Consider the following 22,741-nt stretch of genomic DNA (forward strand, 5'->3'; position numbering starts at 1 on the left):
TTTATGTATTGTTTATTTAATCCATTCGGAAAATTTCACTTTTTTTTAACCACAAATGAAGGATAACACAAACGTTAATTCAACTATTTATTTAATTTTACTGTAAATATCTGGCTAACAGTAAATATCTGTGTTGAAAAAAAATGAGCACAAAGATGAAATTATAGGTTGGAACATTTATTACATTTCTGCTGTTGTCTGTGTGATCGTACACATATGAGAATGAAATGCTTTAAGTGTCCATCTCATTGAAGACAGATCTATTCTTGGTCTTTCTCTTCACCATGCGTGATAATGTGGACCAGATTATTGTAGTCTAGGTTTCCTGCTACGTCCGGAGGGAATGCAGCAAACATCTGTTCCATCTATGGGCACAAAGTAAAAGAACATTGAAGGATCAAAACTGTGTTGAAACATCTAGATATTCTTCTGTTCCAGGTAGACACACATGAATGGACCACATGTTGTGCTGCATTGACATAGGTGGCGCTCTCTCACCTCCTCAGGAGAGAACCTGTCCGCCTGGGTCGTCAACATCTCTGTGACGCTGCAAAGAGAAACAGAAGCAGTGTTGATGAGCAGGTTAGGTCATTCACCATCGGTGCATTAGTCACAGCTACTCACAAGTCTTTCTTCAAACTGCCCTTTCCCTCAGGGTCAAAGACTTTGAAAGCATTAAGGATGGTCTCCTCTGGGTCAGCCCCTAAAAAAATGGACACAGTTTGAAAAGACCTAAAAGGCTTCAAATGAAAAATAAATAAATAAAATATCTTTTTCAAGCGCTGCCGTGGCGCTAAATGTCGATTTTAATTGTAATATTCATCATGAGGCTCTGGCTATGACAGAGCATCCCTTCACCTTTAAGTTTCTCTCCAAACATGGTAAGGAAGACGGTGAAATTAATGGGTCCTGGTGCCTCCTTCAGCATCTCATCAATCTCATCTTGCTGGACATTTAAGCGGCCTGCAGAAGACGACACATTACTACTGCAGGGTTCACTAAGAATGAAAACATCACTCCACAACAAGCCAAACACGCTCCAGCAGAGCAATTAGTCTTGATGGGGAAACATTCATTTAAATGTTCCAGTATTTGATGAGGGTTCATTCTTAAACATCTGCAAATTTTTGGGGAATTATTCATTAGTCTGTTTTTATTCATGGTTTTATGACTTTTAATCCTGTTTTACTGGGTGTTATTCCTCTTTGTTTGCAGTTTAACATGTGTATTTCTATGCTTATCTATTTGATTTGGTTACTTATTCAGTTTATATTTTCACCCAGTTAAAGTGGTTTTACCTTTATTGATTTTTTTATATCCCTAAAGTTAAGATAATTTCTTGTCTTTACCTCTATGTGCTCTGCTCTGATCTCAGTGGCTCCTTTTATCTGCTGTTTTATTTTCTTGTGTTTTTCAGACTGGTATTTTATTTATCCATCAAATGTCTGCGTAAAGCACTTGGCGTTGCATTTTATGCAGCAAAACATTACAATTAAAATGCAATGATTAGTTGACAAGAACAGGTAAAAAATAGCAGAAAGGCTTTTCTGTCACACCATAAAACGATCTAAGTAACTTTAGCTTAAAAGTGTTTTTTTCTTGTGACACAATCGCGTGTTTGCATGCAGACATTTGTACAGAGACTCAATACACATTTTGCACACAGGCACAGACAGACGGAAGAGACGAATGCATAGTCACACTCAGCTCTCCTTCAGCTTACCCAGAGCCGCAAATGTGTCTCGGAGGTCATTCTTGTCGATGAAGCCGTCTCTGTTTTGGTCCATTATAGTAAAAGCCTGTAGAAGTTTGATTGTTTAATGCTCTTTCTGCAGTAGTCTGCTCTGCGTGCTCAGTGGTGCACAGGGCTGGAGCTGCTACTGAAGTCATGACCTCAGCGTTCACTCTGAGCCTAAGGTGGGTTTGTAAAGGTTGATAACAACAATAGGCAGTCATTTTGTTTAATTTTCACTATTTCAGGCCAAGAAAAATCTAAATCATTCATTACTTTGCCTTTATATTTTGATTGAAGTGTGCCGAAATCTGGCAGAAAATAACATTCAGATGATAAGAAAATGCTTAAAAGTCTGCAAAAATAATGAAATTCACAGCAAACAGAGTTGAATTTATAAATGAAGAAATTTGGCTGCCTAAAATGGAAATTAATTCACAATTTTCTGTCAGAGGACGGCGGGGGAAATTGTTGAACTAGCTCAGAGGCTTTAAGCTCATGACCTCAGTTTGTGAAATGCTGTCCTCAGCTGTACTTGTGCACAGTAAACCTTCACCACTGTGTAAAATACTCATTGTAATTGAAAGATAGTAGTGGTCCCAACACTGACTTCCTTGAACTCCTGGATCTGGGCCTGTTCAAACATGGAGAACACATTGGAGCCGCCTCCATCCGCTGTTTTCTTCTTTGCTTTCTTGGGAGCCTGCAGAGTTCAACAACAACACTCTAATTAGATTCAACACTTCTTGCTTCAGCTTCACTCATTATCAGTTTACTGTTTATGACAACAAGTCAATGATGAGTAAATTTACCAAGTGTGGGGCATGAATTACACAGTAGCCTGAGTTTGTACTGGGGAGTCGATTACATTAGGAAGGATTACACACACAATGTCAGTCTGCTATGGAAATATTTACTCAGGCCTGTAGTTTTTGGAGAATGTATAATATGAAGCAGGGGAGGGCGTTGTCAGTAACCCACTGCCACTGTCTCAGGGTCACATAGGGATTATTATAGGGGGGTCCGGGTGATGACAGGATGGTACACTTAGCCCTGTTTGATGCGAAATGCCCAAGAGGTCAGGATTACATCAAACTATTTGCATCGCTGCCAAGGAAATGTGAAAGAGTGCGAGGGAATGCAGCTGCATGACTTCATGTCGCCTCCATTCTCCAGCCTCTCGACAGCTGCTGTCTCACCCTCGTTGTGGATTAACTTTTATATCACACCAACAAGAGGTCAATGTAGCTTTTATACACAGATTTGTCCTTGTTTCGTTTTGTTTCGTTTTGTTTCGTTTTGTTTCGTATCACTTCATTTCACGTCATTTCATTTCATTTCATTACATTACATTTCATTTCATTTCATTTCATTTTTATTTAATTTCCTCTCCTCTCCTCTCCTTTCCTTTCCTTTCCCTTTCCCTTCCCTTCCTTTGCCATTGCTTCCATTCCCACCTTCCATTCTCACCTTCTTTTGCTTCTAATCACCACTTCTTGTATTTTGAAAATTCATTGGCCTGAGTCGACTAAAATCATCAATAGAAGATCAATAGGACAGCTGGTTGTCCTATTGATGATTTTTTGCTGACCTGTTTTCAGCACCCAGATAAGCATATTGGAGTCGAGCACATTGATTCATTATCATTGGTGTGACCAGATCAAGATGTTATGTTACGCCTTATAAAAGCACAATGTCATTCACACTGAATTTGAACAGAAAACAAAGTAAAGTCATCTTAACACAAACAGCACATGGATACATTTAAAAAAATGTGATGAATGAATCATAAGTCTCCTTGTCCACTCACCATATTGCAGTGGTAGCTGGATGAGGATCTCTTTGTGATGGAGCGTTGCTCTCTTCATGGGGTAGATATACTGACCCCTCTGCCCTCCATTATGGTGCGTTCACGTGGGCTATCAATACTCCATTCCTTGTTTAGGCAGAGGCCCAGGTGAGGAGGACTTCTCCCTCTTTATCCCCGTCGTTGTCAGCGTCCCAAACCACATGTGATTTAGCTCTAATAGCCAAACACGCTCACACACACAAGAATAACACCAGGACATAGCTTTGGCTGCAAGAAGACAATAACGTGCGTGAGACTGACAGCTGCACTTGTTGGGATCCATCACCCAGTTGTCTCGTTATTGCTCCACAGGGACCACAACCATTATTGTGGTTATGATGTGATCTGTTTCTGAGTAAGACAATAAAAGCTTCCTGAGCCCCAATAAGAAGAGATCATAAACGGCGCTGTGCTATTAATGAAGAGAATCGTTTTTAAAATACATTTCATGAACAGCAAATGTTTTTAAGTGAGTTCAAAGCTTCTAAGTGCAGCCTCGTTCTTAGTTCAAAACACTTAGAGGTCAAATCTGGAGTCCCAATGTTAACGAAAAGGTCGCCTGACTTGCCAAAAATCAACAGTTTGCATCTGGCACATTTAAATGTTGTAATGGCTCTACAATACACAAACCTACCATAACTACATCCACATTATGAATGAAGGTTTAGTAAAGTAATGGTTTGCATTCTTAGCATATTAGTCAACGTGTTCAGTACTTTAAATAGAAGTTTACAAGGTGAAATAACTGTAATGCTTAAACACAAGTCAGAAAAAAAAAATCAAAGCAAGTCAACCTTTCTTTCCAAATCATAACTTAAACTATATTAAGTTACACATGTTACAACATAATAGAATCTGTTGTTTATTCATATGTTTTTACTGTTGAACCAGCATCAAAAACCCATCGAGTTGAATCAACGCCATTTCACAACTGAGCATTATGAGCTTCACAGACATGCTACTTATGATGTCTCCTGTCAGCATGAGACATACACTCTTTTCAAAATATTTAATTATGTAGTTTTTAACCCAAAATTATATACATATGCATATAATACCAGTTCAGTTCTGGGAGAATTACAGTCCTGAATGTCTGAAGCATAGCAGATTTAGGGTAAATAGAAGGTAGATGCAGGAGCTCGTTTATCACAGCCACACAAACGCAGACATGTACTCATCTATGGAAGTTTATCGTTGATTCCCGTGTGAATATTTTTCTATGAATTGGCAACCTATATTGTGTTTTAAACTTTAAAACAATTGTGCAAAGCAGTTTGAGTTGCAGCTCTGTATAAATAAAAACCGGACTGCAAATACACGTTGAGCAATGCATTTCATTGTTGTCCCATTGGTGTCATAAATGTTCCCCTTTAAATCACCGCAACAAAAGAACAAGAGCAACACCTGATATCATTGTTGTTGGTGGAGTCATATGAGTTTCTAATAATAGATAATTTAACTGCGGGCACAATGGAGTCCAAACTATGGGTTCAGCTCCCTGTTATTACTTTGACCATCCCGTTACCACTCATGTCCACTAGGTAGTGCTAGCAACCCACAGAATTCAGCCAACTGACTCATTCTGAGCTACACGAATATTTATATACAGTATCTATGTATTGACTACCTCTCTTTCCTATTATTGTCCTTAAAATCAAATAGAATTATCATATCACACTTAATGTTTTATGACATGATTAAATATGTATGCTGTATGAGTCAAATATTCAGAGTCACGTGTTGTTTTTATGGCAACAATTCTACATACTTACATACATGTTCACTATATTACACACATATGCCTAAAATTACAACAATGCACTCATTACTTCTCACAATTTTAAATAGACACACATATACAGGTTTAAACCATGTGAGTTGGGTAAAGCAGATTTGAAGAGGTTTTTCAGTTTTCTGGGCATTCCAAGCTTGACATTATTTTGGTTAGTCTACAGTAGATTATTTGTTCCAGAGAAATGACTTTGAACACCATACGCATGAAACACAAAACAAGGTATTTAATTATGTTGCTATAATTCATCTGCATAAAAATGTCAGGCCGTTATCAAATTTTATGATGAATATTTTAACAAACACTTTTTAATGGTCTACTTATTACCCAGAAAGTAAATTATTCTTATAAGTGCAATGAAAGTGCACAGGAAATGTATACGGCCCTCTGTAGGTTCAGCACAGGTCATACTTGTATTGAAGGTTGAAAATAGTTAAAGTTTGCATATGATTATAGGTTAAAGATCCAACCTTGTCTGGGTCTGAACATCAGGCTGTTTTACATCTGCACCTCTTCAGTGACCACACTAGAAAATAACCAAAAGTGGCTAAATATCTACACACACAAACACTTTGATGCACACTGTATAAGTGTGCATCATATTGTCTGATACGCCTTTGCCTTGCTCTGCTCATTCCTCAAACATTCCTCTCTATCGCGCTGATGACCGCCGCAGCTCTGAGTGATCACTGCCATCCTGTTATCTCCCATTAGTCGCTTCCTCCATCGTGGAAAATAAAACACTCGTATAAAGGTGCTGCGGAGACTAAAAAGAACATGGCATTTGTTTGCAGATTTGTGGCTTATGTAAGATTTTTTTTTTTATCACCATCAAAAGCACCAAACAAGCCCAAACAAGCTGCCGGAGTCCATTAATCACCAAAAAATGTCCCATTTTAGGAAATACACACTCAGCAATTTTAAAGAGATGCTCGGCCATTCTTCCTCAAATAACAGTAATTTAAAATCTGTCGTACAGTGACCTCATGAAAAAATGATTTTCCTGCTCTTTTAATAAAACTCTCCTCTTATTCACCTGCTTTTAAGTAATCCTGAATTACTTTTTTAGCTCAAGGTTTTTCTGAATTATGCATTAATTTGGACGGGCTGAGGTGGCTGCTGCAGGGGGCCCATAGTGTTTTGTTGATGACAGTGCTGAACATGCGATATGAAACTGACTAAGTCGATGAGATTTAGCCAATTTCACGAGGCTGTACGTGGATCCTGTGGCCTAATGGACAATGCATCAAGCCTCTGGAGGTGGAGATTGTGGGTTTAAGTCCCACCTGGGTCCCCATAGAGCCTGGGTGCTCTACATTCCTGTTAATCCAGAACAGAGTGTTCCTATGTGGCAGCTGAAAATATCTATGCTTACAAAGACTTTGCTTGATCTGCAGGCAAATGAGAGCTTATTTGGTGCGAGCGAGGAGCTCAGCTGGCCACGGAGACCAGATCCAGGTTTGTGACAACAGACCAGACCAGAACCTCCACAGTCACTGCTGGTCCTGCCCTTCCACTCGTCGGTTGAATAGTAAGTACAGCATGTGTGTGGGTTAACAGGGGCGGGTTGAGTGACTTGGGGGCCCCAGGCACACACACACACACACACACACACACACACAGGTATCGGGCCCTTTACTCAAGCTCTACATAATTAATGTTGTCTGTGTGTATAAAGTAAGCCTCCCAACGCCAAAATTAAAATGCAGGATTGGAATCTGTTATTACTGCAACATTTTAATATAAGGTCTCAAAGTAAACAATAACTGAATCTCATTTATTAATGTTGCTGATGGTGTTTTACATTAAGATCAGATGAATAACAAATGATAATCAAATATCCTTCATTTTTAGACTGTATACATTTGAGCTGATTTCACGTACATAAACCTCAGGAAAAAGGTTTGTAGATTTATAGCTTCTGGGGCCCTTTTAGCTGGGGGCCCCAGGCAGATGCTTGCCACATAGTAAAGTCCGCCCCTGTGGGTTAAACAAAAGTGTACTAATTAAGAAGTGTGTTACGTGGTGATCTAATCCACTACTAAAACGTTAATTAACATTAATATTTCATTTTTGTTAATGGACATTTCAAAACTAGAATCACGATCTCATAAAGCACCAAAACTCTGACTGAGGACAGATTCACTCTTTCTTAACTCCACTTAACATTTTATTCACACCTTGATGAGTTGTAGCAACAGTGACACTCAGGTGCGTTCTTGTCCAAAGTAGCTCCAAAGTGGATATTAACTTCTCTGATGCATCGCTGTGATGCTCATTATATCTGAATCCTGCATCTTAGCCTCACCCTAGAGCCGCAAAATAAAAAGCAGTAAGTGAAACTTTTAATAAGCTTCCTTTACTTTCCCCTTAGGTGCTTTGTCAGTGGCAGAAGCATATGTCATTGTCCCCTGAGGTACTAAAAATATGACTCATGAGGATATTATTTCATACCTGCGACTGATTTGCATATATCAGCTAGAAGCTACTGTACACGGTGAGGCTCATCCGCAGTGATCAGGATGAGCAGAGCACTGATGGATTCCTTCACTGTGGTGTAATTAAAGCAGGAAATCGCCAAATCTCCATTTGCACATAACCTCCATGCGGTGTGATGTCAGCAGGGGGAGCAGCTGACTCCAGAGCTCCAGCTGTAAGTGCCCATGTTGCCCCCCTGACCAGTGCACTGAGTTATTTTAAGCAGACAAAGAGCCTCTCATGACTAACTTACACATACATGCGAGCTTAGTCTCTGCTCAATATGCTGCTGTCGTCTCATTAAATCATTACAAATGCTGCCTGAAGATTGATCCCACTTTACAGAAATATAAACGTATGATTTACTAAGCTCATAATAATAATAAATGCTTGCTCTTCTGTATTTATGTGATACATTAATAGTTCCATAAGAAGCCACTTATAAGGAATATATGATCAAAACGCTGAAATATAAAATATAATGAAGCAGGGGATGAAGCACAGGCTGTATATTTGCATGTAGGCGTTAGTTGTGTGTATATTGGTCTATTGTTCAACTCATGTCAAACATTATAATGTAACAGAAACGCTAAATAACAATCTAAAAAAAACGCGTAAAAGAGATTTATGTTCCCTTTATAAAATGCGCACAAAGTTAAAGTTTTGGTAAAATTCCGTGTAAATTGCACACATAAAAGGACTAATTCGTGAATTTAATATGTTGTGTTCTTGTTCCAGGTGCTGAGGGAATAAACAGTCAAAAGTAGGCTTGGCTAAATTCCCTCAACTCTACTAATCTGCACATCATCTCCTTCCCTTTTCCAGACGGTATCGATCAACTCTCGGCTTTACGTCAGTATTGATAACTTTCCCAAAGCAAAATCAAGTGCAATTGTCCGGTTCATGTTGGGGACGGACGCACGGATCCACTTTACGCTCTTTACTTTGACAAACCGGCAGCACTTTGCTTTCTAAAAAAACAACAAATCTCCACTTTCCTCGCCAGCGTGGCTACTAAACATGCTGGCCGAGCTGTGCAACATACTAGCGGATGATGTTTTGACGCCTATTCGTTACTTTTGGGTGAAAGTAGGAGCTGTGGTCGTAAACGGTGTTTAACGAGGGGGAATCCAGCCCACATATTTATTGCAGCCGCTGAAAAAAATCTCCTCAATATCCCCCAAGATGGCCGCCGATGTAGGATCGATGTTTCAATATTGGAAGAAATTTGATCTACGGCGGCTCCAGGTTAGTGCTATTCTCACCTTTTCTCCGTGTATTTCTCCCCCGGTATGTCTCTGTGTGGTCCCGCATGTGTGTGGTCTCATTTTGGGCGAATATGGAGCGAAAGCCGGCGGTGTTTGCATCGATAGTTATTAGAAATTGATCCCTCTTCTGCCTTTGTTCAGTTCAATCATTGATCAGCGGCGGAGCGACCGTGGAGCAGCAGCAGCACAGCCTCCGTTAGCCACACCGATCTGGGATCAGCACCGCGGACAGCACTCTTGTTTACACGCCGCTCTCCTCGCCCCTTTTTCCGCTTATTTCCGCGAGCAGCACCGCGGTACCGACGCGTCCGGAAACTTTTAATGCGCCGCTCCTCCGCGTTCGTGGCTCGGACGGAGGCTGGAACTTTTCACCGGCTTAATGTTTGATGCGGTCCGTGACGGCGGCCGGAGCCTCGCCGCTGCACCTCCGGCAGGCTTTACTACGGGGCTGCGCTCGTTGTATTTTTGACATTTTTGGACTGTTTTGAAGCCTCTGCATGCGGGGGAAAGTTTGATTTGTGGTGGCGAAAGTTTATTTTGTGGAGGATAGTTGTTCTGCTGGAAGCTACCGGCTAAACGCTCCGAACCGACAGCAGTTAGTGGCATCATTTAGTTTAAAAAAGGCGAGTTTCAGCTGTTTTTCCGCTATTGACTGTTAACTGTTTTATGTCTGTACACACACAAACATAATGTCCTTACAGTGTGATATGGTAGATTAGAGTGTATCTATGGTGCATCTATACGCCCCCGGTATGTAACATGTCCGCGGGTTGTAGCTTATTAACCCGCCGAGCTGAAAGTTGGATTTATAAACCACAATGCTGACAGCGTGTATGTTTGTATTCATGAAAGTAAACGTTAAAATCCGGTTTGTGAAGAAGCTAAACGCTCCCCCCCCCTCCCCCCCTTCCCCCTCCTCCTCTTCATCGCTCCTCCAGCCGCATAGGGCTGCTCGGCCGGGGGGTGGGGGGGCTGTGTAATTGTATTCCCCGCTAATGTTTGTAAATCAGCCTCGGCCGGCGCAAGGGCACCGAGTGACTGATGCTCTGTAACATGAGAGGTGACAGCGGCGTGGCAGCAGCCCCGGTGCCGAGCCGAGCCGCCACGGAGGAGGAGGAGGAGGAGGTGGAGGAAGCACATCTGCGGGCGCTCGGTCGCCTTGGTGCGGGTCGAGTGTTATTCCAGCTCCCGGCCGCTGGACCTCTCCTCCGGTGTGGGCTCCAAAGGGGCGAGGGGGGCTATTGTTGTTGTTGTTGTTGATGATGCTGGTGGTGATGTTGTAGCGTGTAGCTTCTCACCGCTTCACCTCCGTAACGTTTATGATAGATTGAGGGTTTTTCATTGAATGTGACTCCTGGAGCTCATGCTGAACTGGCCCTTCAGCCATTCCAGTGTCATGACCAGAGATGTGGAGGTTCATCATCACAAGGCTGCAGCCACTGATTACCATGACAAACACTGATATCAACATACATTCATTCTACATCCGAGGAACTCTTTATTCATGCTTGTTTCCCTTGAATGACCTCATCCTCATGTAAAATTAATCTATTTCGTGCGACTTGCTATCAAGTAGTATTATTTAAATTGACTACAAAATGATTCTTGTTTGTCTTCAGCAGCGGAACTGATAAACTGAATCTATCCCCTTTAGTTTACGGCTTTAGATGCCAATGTGAATCATATCTATCTGTGTTAATGTGCGTTGTTTCATGAAATGTTAAATATATCATGCTCGTACATGCTTAACATAGTCACAGGCATCAATGCTTTGGAGGATTTGAGTGAAAATCATTTCTAATGCGCAGATATACAACCATAAATGAAGCATACATTCATTGGTTGTACCCTCACAACGGTGCCACAACGTCTCTGATAGTAAATACTAATATTAATTTTAAAACGTTTCTTAATCATGACTAGTTTGTGACGTGCAGGCAGCGATCCCTCGGCTTGTGTCAGTGAAGTGTTTTTCCATTTGGCACCAAAATTATCCTCAGTCTCACACCATAACTTTCCATATTTCACAGGCCTGGCATGGATTTGATCACATTATCTTATTGACAGCAGCTGTGATAAATATTCTTACACGCCTCAGGTTGCAAACACGTGTGTAGTTTAAATGTGACATCCTCTGCTACATGTGTCAGAAATCAATTAATTCACTTATTTCTCGTGCTGTCATGGTTGAAGCCGGTTTCCAGAAGTGTAAAATCGTCACAGCTGTTTCCCCACGTACACTTTACTACGCCACTCTTTGCTATTTTTGAGGACATCTCTAAGCTATTTATTTTAGCAATTTACCCTGGAACATTTATTTTCTCATTACAAGTTATTATAAGGGTGAACTGAGTGTGCAGTTTTTTAATGTTTGTGCAGTAGATTTGTGCCTCCGACTTGTACAGGATGAATAATTCACCTGCAGGCTGATGAAAGGAGGGCAGGGAAAGTGCGAAGCGCTGAGGTGGAGTGACCTTGGTTCCTGCTGGCTGCAGGTCACCCGGCCGTTGCTGTGGTAATCATTCACACCAGCCAGATGGCATTTCCGTGGGCGAGCATGAAAAGGACGGGTCAGGGTCTGTCCTGCCAGGTCCTGCCTGGCCCAAAAACAAGTGTGGGCCCGTGCAGCACCTGGAGAGAGCGTTGAGCCTGGAGAAAGACTTGGCCATGAGGCGGCTCGAGTCAAACCAGGTGGAAATACAGTTTGAATGCTGTTTTCTCATCGTATCAGTTGAAACTTTCCTTCTATATACATCACGCTAATTATTGCCTCTGACATGTTTAGAAAAGGGATTTGCAACGGCACCATCAAAGCCGTAAACGGTAAAGACTCGCTTTAGACTTCATCTCGTCGGAACTTCAGACACCGTGGGTTCGCCCCTCTGCTGACAGGCTCCCATAATCCCTCTGTTGTCTTTAGTGATGTTGCAACGCTACGCTCAGACGGCGAAATAATTCTGGTCTTATTGTCACCATTTGGCATCCTTTTCTCCACACTCGTCCGTGAATCTAAGAGGCAGAGGGGGTTTTAGATGGGGAACAAAAGCCGGTGATTGTACTACATTTAGCATGACTCAGTTGCTCTGGTGTCAGCTCTAATCCACACACAGAGACAACAGTATTGCCAAACAGTGAAATTGCTTTGCAGCCTGTGAGCCTGGCTGCCTCTGCTGCCAGCCTGCTCTGTGAGCTGTTTGCCAGCAGCAGTCCCCCCCCCCCCCGACACACACACACACACCAACCCTGCCTCCTCAAATTGGCTGTGAAAATCGCTCTGTGTCTGCCTTTCATTCATGCTTTCATATATTTGTTTGCTGATATTGTTAATGTCACATGCATCAGTGTAATCTGGTTGTAGCGGAGAGTAAGGACGTCCAGAGCGCCACAGATCTTTGTATTATTTATCACGGCGGCTGTATTCTTTCATTCACGTGACATGATAGATATGAACGGCCGTAAAGTTGACCTACACTTTCTGCCGTGTGTGCTCATTATTTCATTTTTCCCGTCTGGTCGTTTGTTGTTGTATCAAATCCTCAGCCGCCTCATCATCATAATCACCACCGGTTTGACTGGCGCACGTCTCCCATATAAACATTTCTTAACATGCTTTCATTATTGCTGCTTCTGTGAATCGATGGGTGGGGCAACGTCAGTCAGGGCCCGGCATCCTTCAGGTCGTCCCGCTCTTCTTTTGACAGTAACAACAAAGGAAATAAGAGCGAGCGAAGCTGCTACACGACTATCTGGGGTAAATTGAGATGTGGAATCCAGGCGCCATAACCCCCGCTACATAAAACGCAGGCAACATAAGAGAGTGAGAGGAGTGAAACAGACTTCAGCATTAAGCTGTTTAACCTCTCTGTGTAGCATTAGTGGTAGAGACTTCAAAGCAGATGCTCCAGCGTTGGAAGCAGAATGACAAATGGGTTTAGAGACGGCTACGGTGAGCGTTCTCACAGAAAGACTGGGCCTATCATTAATGTCAGCTTAATCACTTTGACCTTCCTTCAACTAGATTTCCATACCTATCCAATCATTTTGCCTGGCTGCTGCTCCTGTTTGCACAGTACTGTACGTGCTGCTGTCTGATAAGCGTGTGTGTGACATCAGCCATCATACACTCGCGCCAAACTAAAACCTGTCATATTAAACTGCTATCTGAACCGGTGCAGATGAAATTATTGACATCATGTGTACGTATGATTCAGTGGTATTGATCATTAATGGTTTTGGCTAATGCGTGCTAATAATTCTGTCATTATCCTCTGTCATGTTTTGACCTTCTGTTCTACAAATCAACCCGTTTTCCCTTTCGAGAGCCTTTGCTGTGTTAGCATCTTCTCTGTTCCAGAAAGCAGAGCCCCCCCAATGTTTCATCGGGAACCCCCCCCTGGTACTTGACAGTGCTTCATAGCGAGAGACGCCAAATTTTTCATAGCGCCGTGCTCTCCGTTCTGCTGCCCCTAGGCTGGAGCAATTGCTTTGCAGGAGTAAATAACCAGCTTTAACAAAACTTCAGGGACACATTAGTCTGCTAGAGGAAGGCTCCATGGCGGTGGGGCAGCCTCTTCTTCCCTCACAGCCAGGCAGCGGAAGCATCAGGAGGGGAGAGGTAATGGCTCATCGGCATTGGTATGAAGCTGTGTCCTCTCTCCCTGCTGACAGCCAGTCCCCTGCCCAGATAGTCCATATTGAGCTGCGTTTCTCCGCCGCGGCCTTGGCTTTATTTGTTTTGACTGTCTGACGCCACTGCAGACGTATTGAGCACCAGTCCTTTCTTGTTCATTTCAGTGGGCTTACAATGAATCCCTCTGCCCTCCCTCTCTCTCCCTCACTCGCTGGCCCATCTATCTCTCTCTCTCCATCCCTCTCCCTAGCCAGCCTCAGCTGTATTTGGCAGAGGTTTCACTTGCTGTATTTCATCCCTCTATTGTCCAGTTTGTCCTTCATAGCAAAAAAGAAAAGCAAACCATCTTCCTCCAGTCCAGCTTGCAAGGAGTGAGGTGTGTGCGTGTGTGTGTGTGTAGCTTTAGTACAGTGTGTGTCCTGACGTTGGTTGTCATGTAGCTCGGTTTAGCATCGTGCAAAGGCCCAGCACACTCATGAGATCAATGCTTCACCGCCCTTCTCTAGGTCGTCTTCGGGGATCCCAGCCGCTCTTATTATGTGCCACCACTCAGAGTCTGTTTACTAGTCTGGAGGAAGAGGAGCCACCTATTTGTGAGGCCCATTTGTCCTCATTTAAGTGGGAGAGAGACCTTCTCTTGGTGGTCTTTTGAGTATTAAAACAGCATTTGTTATTACTAAGCAGATGAGCTTGTATTTATCAAAATATTACAAAAGGTGTGTTATAGCAAAAGCAGATAGATGGGAGCGTTGTGTTAGTCGGCCTTGTCTTTGTGCAGCTGCTACCCCCACACAGTTAATTACTCTCTTATTCATCCCCAACAATAGGAGGGGATAGAATAAATCTGAGCAGAGCTCTCCTGCTTCTTCACCAGGAAGGTGCAGACTGGGACCCTAAAGCGAGCGAGTGGCTTCAAGAGGTACAGTTTATCATTTTTAATGGAGAGGAACAGGAAGTGGAGACATGAAGCTGGGCTCTGTGATTTATACACCACCTCAGTCGAGGGAGAAAAGAGCAAGTCTATCTCCCTGTCCACACCTCTGGTTGCATTCGCTCTCGCTCGTATCATCCCCTTTGGCGATTTCAGCTCCTCTCCAACAACACAAAAATACACTTGCACGTTTGTGCCTCTCCAGGAAATAACCCGGCGGGAGAATCTGTCAACACGAGTGTAAGATTTAAGACAAACCATAGACCTATTTACTACCAATTCATTGAGTGTCTATTTTTAATAACAACATTCTTACACAGTGTGCAAATCATTTGTTAGCTAAGGTACTAAAATGAGAACCAGTACACACCAGATTTATGCAGGTGCACATACATGAATGTTAGATGTCCAGCCTCATCTTTATGCTGGCCCATTATCAGGTTCTGCTGCTGCACACTGAGGAAGACGAGCTGCAAAATGTCAATGTCAACATGTTGGACAGAAATCACTTCAAATTTATAAAGAAAACTCCTGCTCACTGAATATTATTTTGAGTCTGCACACACACTCAATTCACACACTTTTATGTGTGCGTGTGTGAGTTTTGTATGCTGCTGCAGGTAGATGTTGGCCATTTTTCTGTACTTGCAGCAGGTAAATATTATGTATCTAAACACATAGAACAGGTGAGCACTCTGAGTCCTACGAAATTTCACAGCAAATCCAATTAATTGTTTTGGAATGGAAGATGGAGAAAAAGAGACAAAGGTGGTGAGACACAGACAAAGCGACAGGGAAATATGCTTGACTACGCAAACCGTCTCTGTGTGCGTGTGTGTCTCTCTCTCTCTCTCTCTCTCTCTCTCTCTCTCTCTCTCTCTCTCTCTCTCTCCCCCTTAGCCGCCACTCCTTTGTACACCGATGTGTGTTGATTGAGAGCTGACTTGTGCATTTTCCATTTTAGGGCACAGACGCAGACCTGCAGGATGCTAATGTGAAGTCCTGCTTATACGTTAACATCTGCAGTCTGAATTGTCATGGTTGACATGTTGAGGCGTCAACCAAAAATCACACCTGACATCCCTGAAAGCTTCCTCTCTCCGCTGCCTCTGGCTTCTCCGTTTGTCTGCTTTTTGTTGTTCCTTGGAAAGCTCAGTGATGTCACGCCTCCATTGTCACCTGTTCATTTGCTTTGGTTGTGGAGGGCATAGAGGTATCGATTAGGGTTTGCAACTGTGTTAGCAGCTCTGTCTGTGTGTAGTACTGGCCTGGAGGCGATGCTGTCTTTCTGTTAGTCTCATGGTGCTTTCCAGACCTTGTAATCTTAATTAAATATGCAACTTTTGATCGCAACAGGGTCACTATTTTTATTTTTTTTAAATGTGATCGCACGTACACACTCACACTCCCCCTCTTCAGCAGAATGGAAAGAATTTGTTCAGACATTTTGAATGTTAATGCAAAAAGGAAGAGAAGAACAAAGAACTTAACTGACTCTCTCTCTTTTTCAATTTCCCTTGTTAGCCTCCTGCTGCATTCCCCCAATAGTTTTTTATTCTTTTTTTCTCCAAATGAATTTTATGATATTTTCTCCCCTCCCTTCTTCCTCTCAGTCTCTCCCTCTCTCTCCCTCTCTCTCTCTCCCTCTCACTCCTCGGCAGTTTTCCCCAGACAGGTTCCACAGTGTTTTAGAGGGGATGGATTTAATTGCTCTGTGGGGATTGGTTGGCTGTGCCGGGCTCGGCTGTTTAATTAGTGTACCCTGCCGGGATTGGTTTAATGCTTCATGATCTTGAAATTGTCTGATTGTTCAGCCCTCTGGGGACTCTCACTGCCTACGTAGGCCAGCAGGTTTAGCTAAACATTGCTCCAGGCGTCTGCTGTATGCAGCAGGAGGAAGAATAAGCCCAAGGAACTGAAAATTTGGGCATCATGGGGGAGGGGGAGAGGTCAAGGTGAGACACGGTGCCTCTATTACAGAATGACAAACCAGGGACGTACACATAGAGTGGGCAGATCTCTGTGTTCTCCTGAGTCGTTAACCTCAGGTGATCTGTGCAGACCTCACTAGAATGTTTGCTGCTCACAGCGTTTCACTCCAGCTGCATGCTCTATGGAAATGATGCAGTTAACTATTAATGCTGAGCCAATATTTAGACTGTGATACAGTGTGTCCTTATGAGACGCAAGCGTATGATTTTTAGCTGCAGCCAAGCAAAATAATTTGTTACGGCTTTTCATCCACGGATTTTCCACACTTCCGTACTTGTGTTGTCTGAATGGATCTGCTGCATTTTTGATGCTTCTCTTGCTGCATTTCTGCTGATTTGTTTGGAGAATCACTGCTCGCCCTGCTGTGATGAGGCCATCAGGAACGTCTGCGTGGATGTGTGAATTATGTGCTTGGTCACCTTGAGTGAGGGAGTGTGAAAATTACATTTGTGTAAATGGCAGAGGGGTGTGTCTGTGTCCCCTCTGCAGCCTCCCTTAGGATGCCCTTGGTTTGGTCCAATCATGGCAGCCACGTTGACCTCAGCAGTAAATGTGTTTGGCATCAGAATCTGGATAAGTGAAGAGTGTGTGTGTGTTGTGGGCGGGGGGGCAGTCCAGTACAGACAGCACCTCTTGAAGGCTAAACTCATTCCGCTTCATCAGACGTATCGAGCACACTCGCTCAGAGAGCTCAACCTTGAAGTGCATAAATTTCCATTGGATGATAATACGAATACCTTCCTCTTCCTCTTTGCCTTGACGTCATAACGCATTCATTCTGATGGTGAATGATGACCAGATATTTTGTAAAGCAGTGATTACTTTTTTGTAAGAGAGCTCTGTCTGATAAACGCCCTGACCTCCTGATTGAGCAGCTGGACAGTGGGATGTGTTTCTCCTGTGTCAGAAATCTCGATCAAGTGTTGAGCTGTGTGAGTCGATATCTCCATTTCCTCATCTGATCCCAGAATTCATTGCTCTGCTTCCTCAGTGAATCTGTGCCATACAAGTATCCCAGCAACGCCCTCAACAACAGCAAATAAGATGGCACAAGTAGGCCAGTGTGTAGACTGGGCGGCGTGGACGCTGGGGACAGAGGCAGAATTTGTTCCTGTTGGCCACCATATTGTTTTGAATGAACTTTATTGAGTAGTGGTCACACAGTTTGAGAACCAATAATCCCAGATCTAAAAAAATAAATGAACGTCAGATGTAAATGTTGTGCCCTGAGCATGCACAAGCTAATAAATTGGTGCCAAGTGTTTCTGTCCTCAGGACTTGCTGCACTCTCCTGTTGTTGAATGGATCACCTGCACTTTACCCAGGGGCTCAGTTTCTCTTTTGCCCGTGTTTACTATTGTGTTTAAACCCTTAAAGACACTGAGTGGATGCGTGTGATCACCGAGGTGATAAAACTCATGGCAACCTACTCCCTAAAGGGCCCACCCTGAGCCTCGGCCCCCTTTCTCTCTGGGGGAGATGCCCTGATTACTGAGTGACTTGGTGCAGGAGTTGAGGGCCTCTCAAGCTGCTGAGATTGTTTGTGTGCTGATGAAAAAGGGGGTTGTGAATAATCAGAGATGTTTTTATAGTCAAACTTTAAACGTCTTTATCATGCAAGATTGAATATTTCCTTCTTTTGAGATGTTCAGTGTGAGGGCTAGTTGAGCCAAGTACACAATAGCACCCCCCACTCATGTGACGGTCTGTTTCAAAGTCCAGACTGTTTTTGTTGGCAGATTCTCCTGTCACGTGAGGTTTGTTTCGAGTGTGTTTTTGCTTCCTCTGATCTGCTCGGAAGCCTGTCGGGGCCACAGCGATTTTGAGAAATGTAAATATTAAATATGTTCAATATTTATGATTCAGTCCGACCCGACATCTTGTAGTTTGGGGGGGAAGGGGGACGCTTAGCTCCACCAAGGACGCAGACTGTGCAATATAATGTGGGAAAGAACGATAGTCATCTGGGAGCCAAGCTGACTGAAACAGAAGATTCGGTAAATTTACTTTCCAATGAGAATAACTGCAGCATGTGACACAACTAATCCATGTTTCTTCTTTTTGGATTATTGGTGCAGAATAGTGTAACAGCTAACAGAGCCAATTGATCCTGCTGGTCGTTCACCTTCATGTTTGTTTACTATGATGTCACTTTAGATGCAGGGTTGATCCAGACAGTCTGGACTCTGACACATTGTGATGGAATCTCATGTGTCGTCATGTGTGGGGTGTTCATCATCTGATACGATTTGAAAAGTCCTGCAGAGGGAAGCAGGCCTAATTTTAGCTGGTTGCTGATATTAATTGAATTCTTTTGTTATTTTGTAGAGGGGAAACCTCAGGTCAATTACAGGCCGTTGTCAGTGTCAACAATGCTATTCTTTCATAAATAAACACCAAGACTTAATATTTCAGCGCTTGTTCTCCCTCACAGATAAAAATATTAGTGCTTCCCACCCCCATCCCCCGCTGCCTTTGGTGCAGGGTGCGAGTCCAGCGTCCGTCTAGACGTGCGGCATCATTAACCCGCTGTGACCTCGGCCCCTGATGAATTCGCTCTCACATCCCCTGCAGCCGAGCGTTAGCAGCTCTGCTCCTGTCCGCTGGGAGCTGGGGGGCTCCTCTGGACCGGCCATTAGAGCCACTGGCCTCTACTGGCAGGCATTAATAGGCCAAGTGGCCGGAGCCTATCTCAGACTGCTGAATAATTCAGGCCGTCTGGGCCCTGTCTGGTCCCGGGGCATGGGGGGGGTGTGAACTGGGGAACAGGGTGCAGGGGGCTGGTGTGGAGGTGCAGGGGTTAATAACAGGTCTGCCTCTCTGTGTCAGCAGCTGCTCACGCCCTCCTCCCCCCCCTGTGCCCCCCCCCAAACGAAGCCAACCCCACCCCACGTATGAAAGAATCCTATTCAGTTGATTAGATTTTTCGAAATGGATCAATTTTTAATCAGCGGAGCATCTGACTACGGTCAATACCATTGTCGCTGGGAAGACAGTTGCTGGACAGCCGTCTTTATTTACAGGAATGTTTGTTTTTTACTGTATGCAGATGGAGAGGCAGGAAATGGCGAGCTCAGACCACTGCACCACTGCAGTCCCTGGCCTGTCTAGGCAGGGGTCTGGCCTCCTCAAGCATGTCTGCAACAACAACATCACCAAGGCCGCCGCTCAGCCGTTACTCTCTGATCACGGATATTCGGAATGTTTATCAATGTCGAAGAAGAAAGGTGGATTAGTCTCTTGTCCTTTGTCCACGTGTCGGGTCGTCCGTCTCTAACCGTCTGCGTCTGATAAGTAATGAGTAGGAATGAGGAGCCAACAAACTATCTGTAATACTGCCATCAAATTTTCATTGTGCTATGGGGAGACCCTAACATGTTAAATAATGAGGAGCCCATAAACTTAATGTTCAGAACCTCTCCACATCTGCTGACGACGTCTAGTTATGACTCCACACGCAGGCAGAATTATGAGGGGATAATCCTTATTCGGGGCGCTCATCGTTTTTTGCAAATGTTGTCCTTAAAAACCCAAACTGCCAAAATGTTCTTTATGTTCCACATCAAGGTTTGTTTCTTTTCTAAAGCAACTTGTTTCTTCTTTTATAAAATATAAATACAGCCCTGACGATATGGTAAACCACTTTTTAAATCACATGGTCTTTATAGATGCTAAATGTTATTCCCTCTTTCTGTGTCTGAGTAGAAATCTATGATATTTTACAACATGAAGCACGTATAAATTATGTACAATGGTAGAAGTAGTGATATTGATTTGACTGAACTATACAAATGTAGAGTTAAACATATACAAATACAAATATATATATATAAAGAACAACATATATAAAACAAAAATACTCTACAATGTTTAATGTCTGTTAAAGAGGAAAATGTCTGACTAAAAAGGCTTTATATGTAGGTGTGGACATCATGAGGTCATCCATCATTTGATGTCCTGGTGGGGGCGGATCAGTTGATCAAAGCGAGATGAATCAGAGATAAAAATCAATGCATTGGACGCCACATCCATACAATATTTAAATGTATAGATACTTTAAAAATACATTCAACATTTTTTCTGACCTTTCACGTGGCACAGACCCTTAGTGCAATTCATATTCTTTCAAGTGAAAACACATTAGTCTTGGTGTAAAGATTCCATCAAGAACCTGAACAGCACATTAATTAACCAAGCAGGAAATCTTCATAAAGGATTCATTGTACTATTGGATTGTATCAGATCATACAGATGTTTCTTGTATTGTTGTTACTGAAACTTAAAAATAATGTCTGTCCCTGATTTACAGTTACCAGTATTTGCTCGTAGTCCTACAATCTACTAGGTCTACTGTTCAGTGAAGGAATTGAAACATGAAATAGAGGTTTAAAGGTCCTCTTGTCAAAATGCAGGTGATGTTCCAGAGCTCCATAAAAGGTTCTAAAAATGTAACAGCGAGGAGAAACAAGAATACTTTGAAACATTTGATTCGTAGGTTCAGAGTCCAAAGTCAAAATTGTCGTCCCAGGGCCTAAATAGCTACAGGGCTAAATGTTCTATGTTGCTGAAGTGACCCCTACAGGCAAGTATTCCTCAAAACATGTCACCATTTGTACGTAAACAAACATAGAAAATCCTCATCATCCCTAACGATGACAATAGCAAAACAAAGTGCTTTACAGTCGAGATCGAAAAGATGCAGCAGATGACATAGATTTGTTCAAGAGCAGAACGCTTACGTGGAGCAGCAGACATTAAAAATCATTCAAATGAAATAAAAACAAGGTTCCAGCAACAAAGATACTAAAAATTGACTTTAGCCGGGGAGAATATATCCTTTTTACGCTGCATCAAGGCAAATATTAGCAGGGCAGGGTGAGGGCGGGGCTGGTGACAAGGGCGGGGCCAGGTCTGGAGGGTGGTGTTGAGGGCGGGGTGGTGATGACAAAAAACAGCCAGGAGAGGCAACCCGCAGTGTGAGCGACACGGCGACTGACGTACGGTATTTTGAAGTTAGATAAAGCCTGTGAACTTTCCAACTAAACGTACATACAGTAGCTTGGAATAAACACAACATTCAAAACGCAAGAAAGAAAACTGCGTATTTCACAAAATGTGCAGTCTCCTGTTTTAAGGATAATACATACATGCAGACACTTCGTAACCATCAACCACAACTACATGAACTAACTAAACAATACTCACATATCTACATTTGCTTAATCCAAAAAGTTACATTGAGGTTATTAAGGTAACACGTCGTCATTGGTATCATATTATGATGATGTATTGATTACATAACTTATTGGCATAAAGACCGTATGGGTTACTGACATTACTATATGTTTACATCATGACGGCGTCATCCCAGCAGCGTTATGTTACAATGATTTATTCCTTTAATGAAATATTGACACATTGGCATATCGTGATTTGATGACTTATTGGTATATTAACACAACATATTGACCGTATGTAGTAATGATGTGCTGGCATACTGATGTGCTGACATTTGAGTGACACAAGGTCCTATTGGCATAATGACACATAGGCAGAATGGCATATTGACAGTAACATACGGCGCAGGGTTAATCAATAGCACAGTGATTACTCTACAAAGTGACGTGATTTACAGTTTGTGTGTCAAAAGTCCAGTTTGTACTTTATTTGTAGCCAAGGCCAAGTTCATTAGTGCTGTACGAATTCCTTCACCTCAAATTAAACGTTTCCACAAGAAGCTCTCAACACCCGAAATAACACCTAACATCTAATGTAAATAAGTCAAAATGATTGTTGTTTTTAAATATTGGCACGATGTAATGCAGTTATCAATACATTGTGTCTTTGCAGCGCGGTTTGTTCATATAAAACTGGCTTCAATGTTTTTGTATCTCCACATAGTTGAAGTGAATCCTTTTTGAAGTGAATCTTTTTTTTGGGTTGGAGGGCAAAATTTATAAAAGCATAAACAAAATATAAAGCTGCTGTAAACAGGAAACTTGTAACTAAGTTCAGACATGACATTAAAACTCTAAAATCCAATCCTCCTTATTAAACATCAGGCTCATG

General features: G+C 42.7%; 2 protein-coding genes across 2 annotated transcripts in view; one reads left to right on the forward strand and one right to left on the reverse strand.

The window, feature by feature from the left end:
- Window positions 1–178: 178 nt before the first annotated feature.
- Window positions 179–3,960, reverse strand: myl2b (myosin, light chain 2b, regulatory, cardiac, slow). Its single transcript, XM_076164704.1, has 7 exons — window positions 3,543–3,960; window positions 2,343–2,435; window positions 1,724–1,799; window positions 859–963; window positions 625–703; window positions 499–547; window positions 179–365 (listed from the first exon to the last, which is right to left on the reverse strand). The coding sequence occupies exons 1-7, from the start codon at window positions 3,543–3,545 to the stop codon at window positions 261–263; spliced, it is 510 nt and encodes a 169-aa protein (XP_076020819.1). The 5' UTR covers window positions 3,546–3,960; the 3' UTR covers window positions 179–260.
- Window positions 3,961–8,682: 4,722 nt separating this feature from the next.
- cux2b (cut-like homeobox 2b) overlaps window positions 8,683–22,741 on the forward strand; it is an 84,688-nt gene continuing 70,629 nt past the window's right edge. Inside the window, exon 1 of the mRNA XM_076164710.1 lies at window positions 8,683–9,099. Within this exon, the coding sequence (XP_076020825.1) occupies window positions 9,037–9,099 (63 nt within the window). The 5' untranslated portion in view covers window positions 8,683–9,036. The remainder of the gene's footprint in view (window positions 9,100–22,741) is intronic.

The sequence above is a fragment of the Genypterus blacodes genome, unplaced genomic scaffold (genome assembly GCF_046128005.1).
Source record: "Genypterus blacodes isolate CSIRO-AG114 ecotype Tasmania unplaced genomic scaffold, CSIRO-AGI_Gbla_v1 ptg000138l_1, whole genome shotgun sequence".
NCBI lineage: Eukaryota > Metazoa > Chordata > Actinopteri > Ophidiiformes > Ophidiidae > Genypterus > Genypterus blacodes.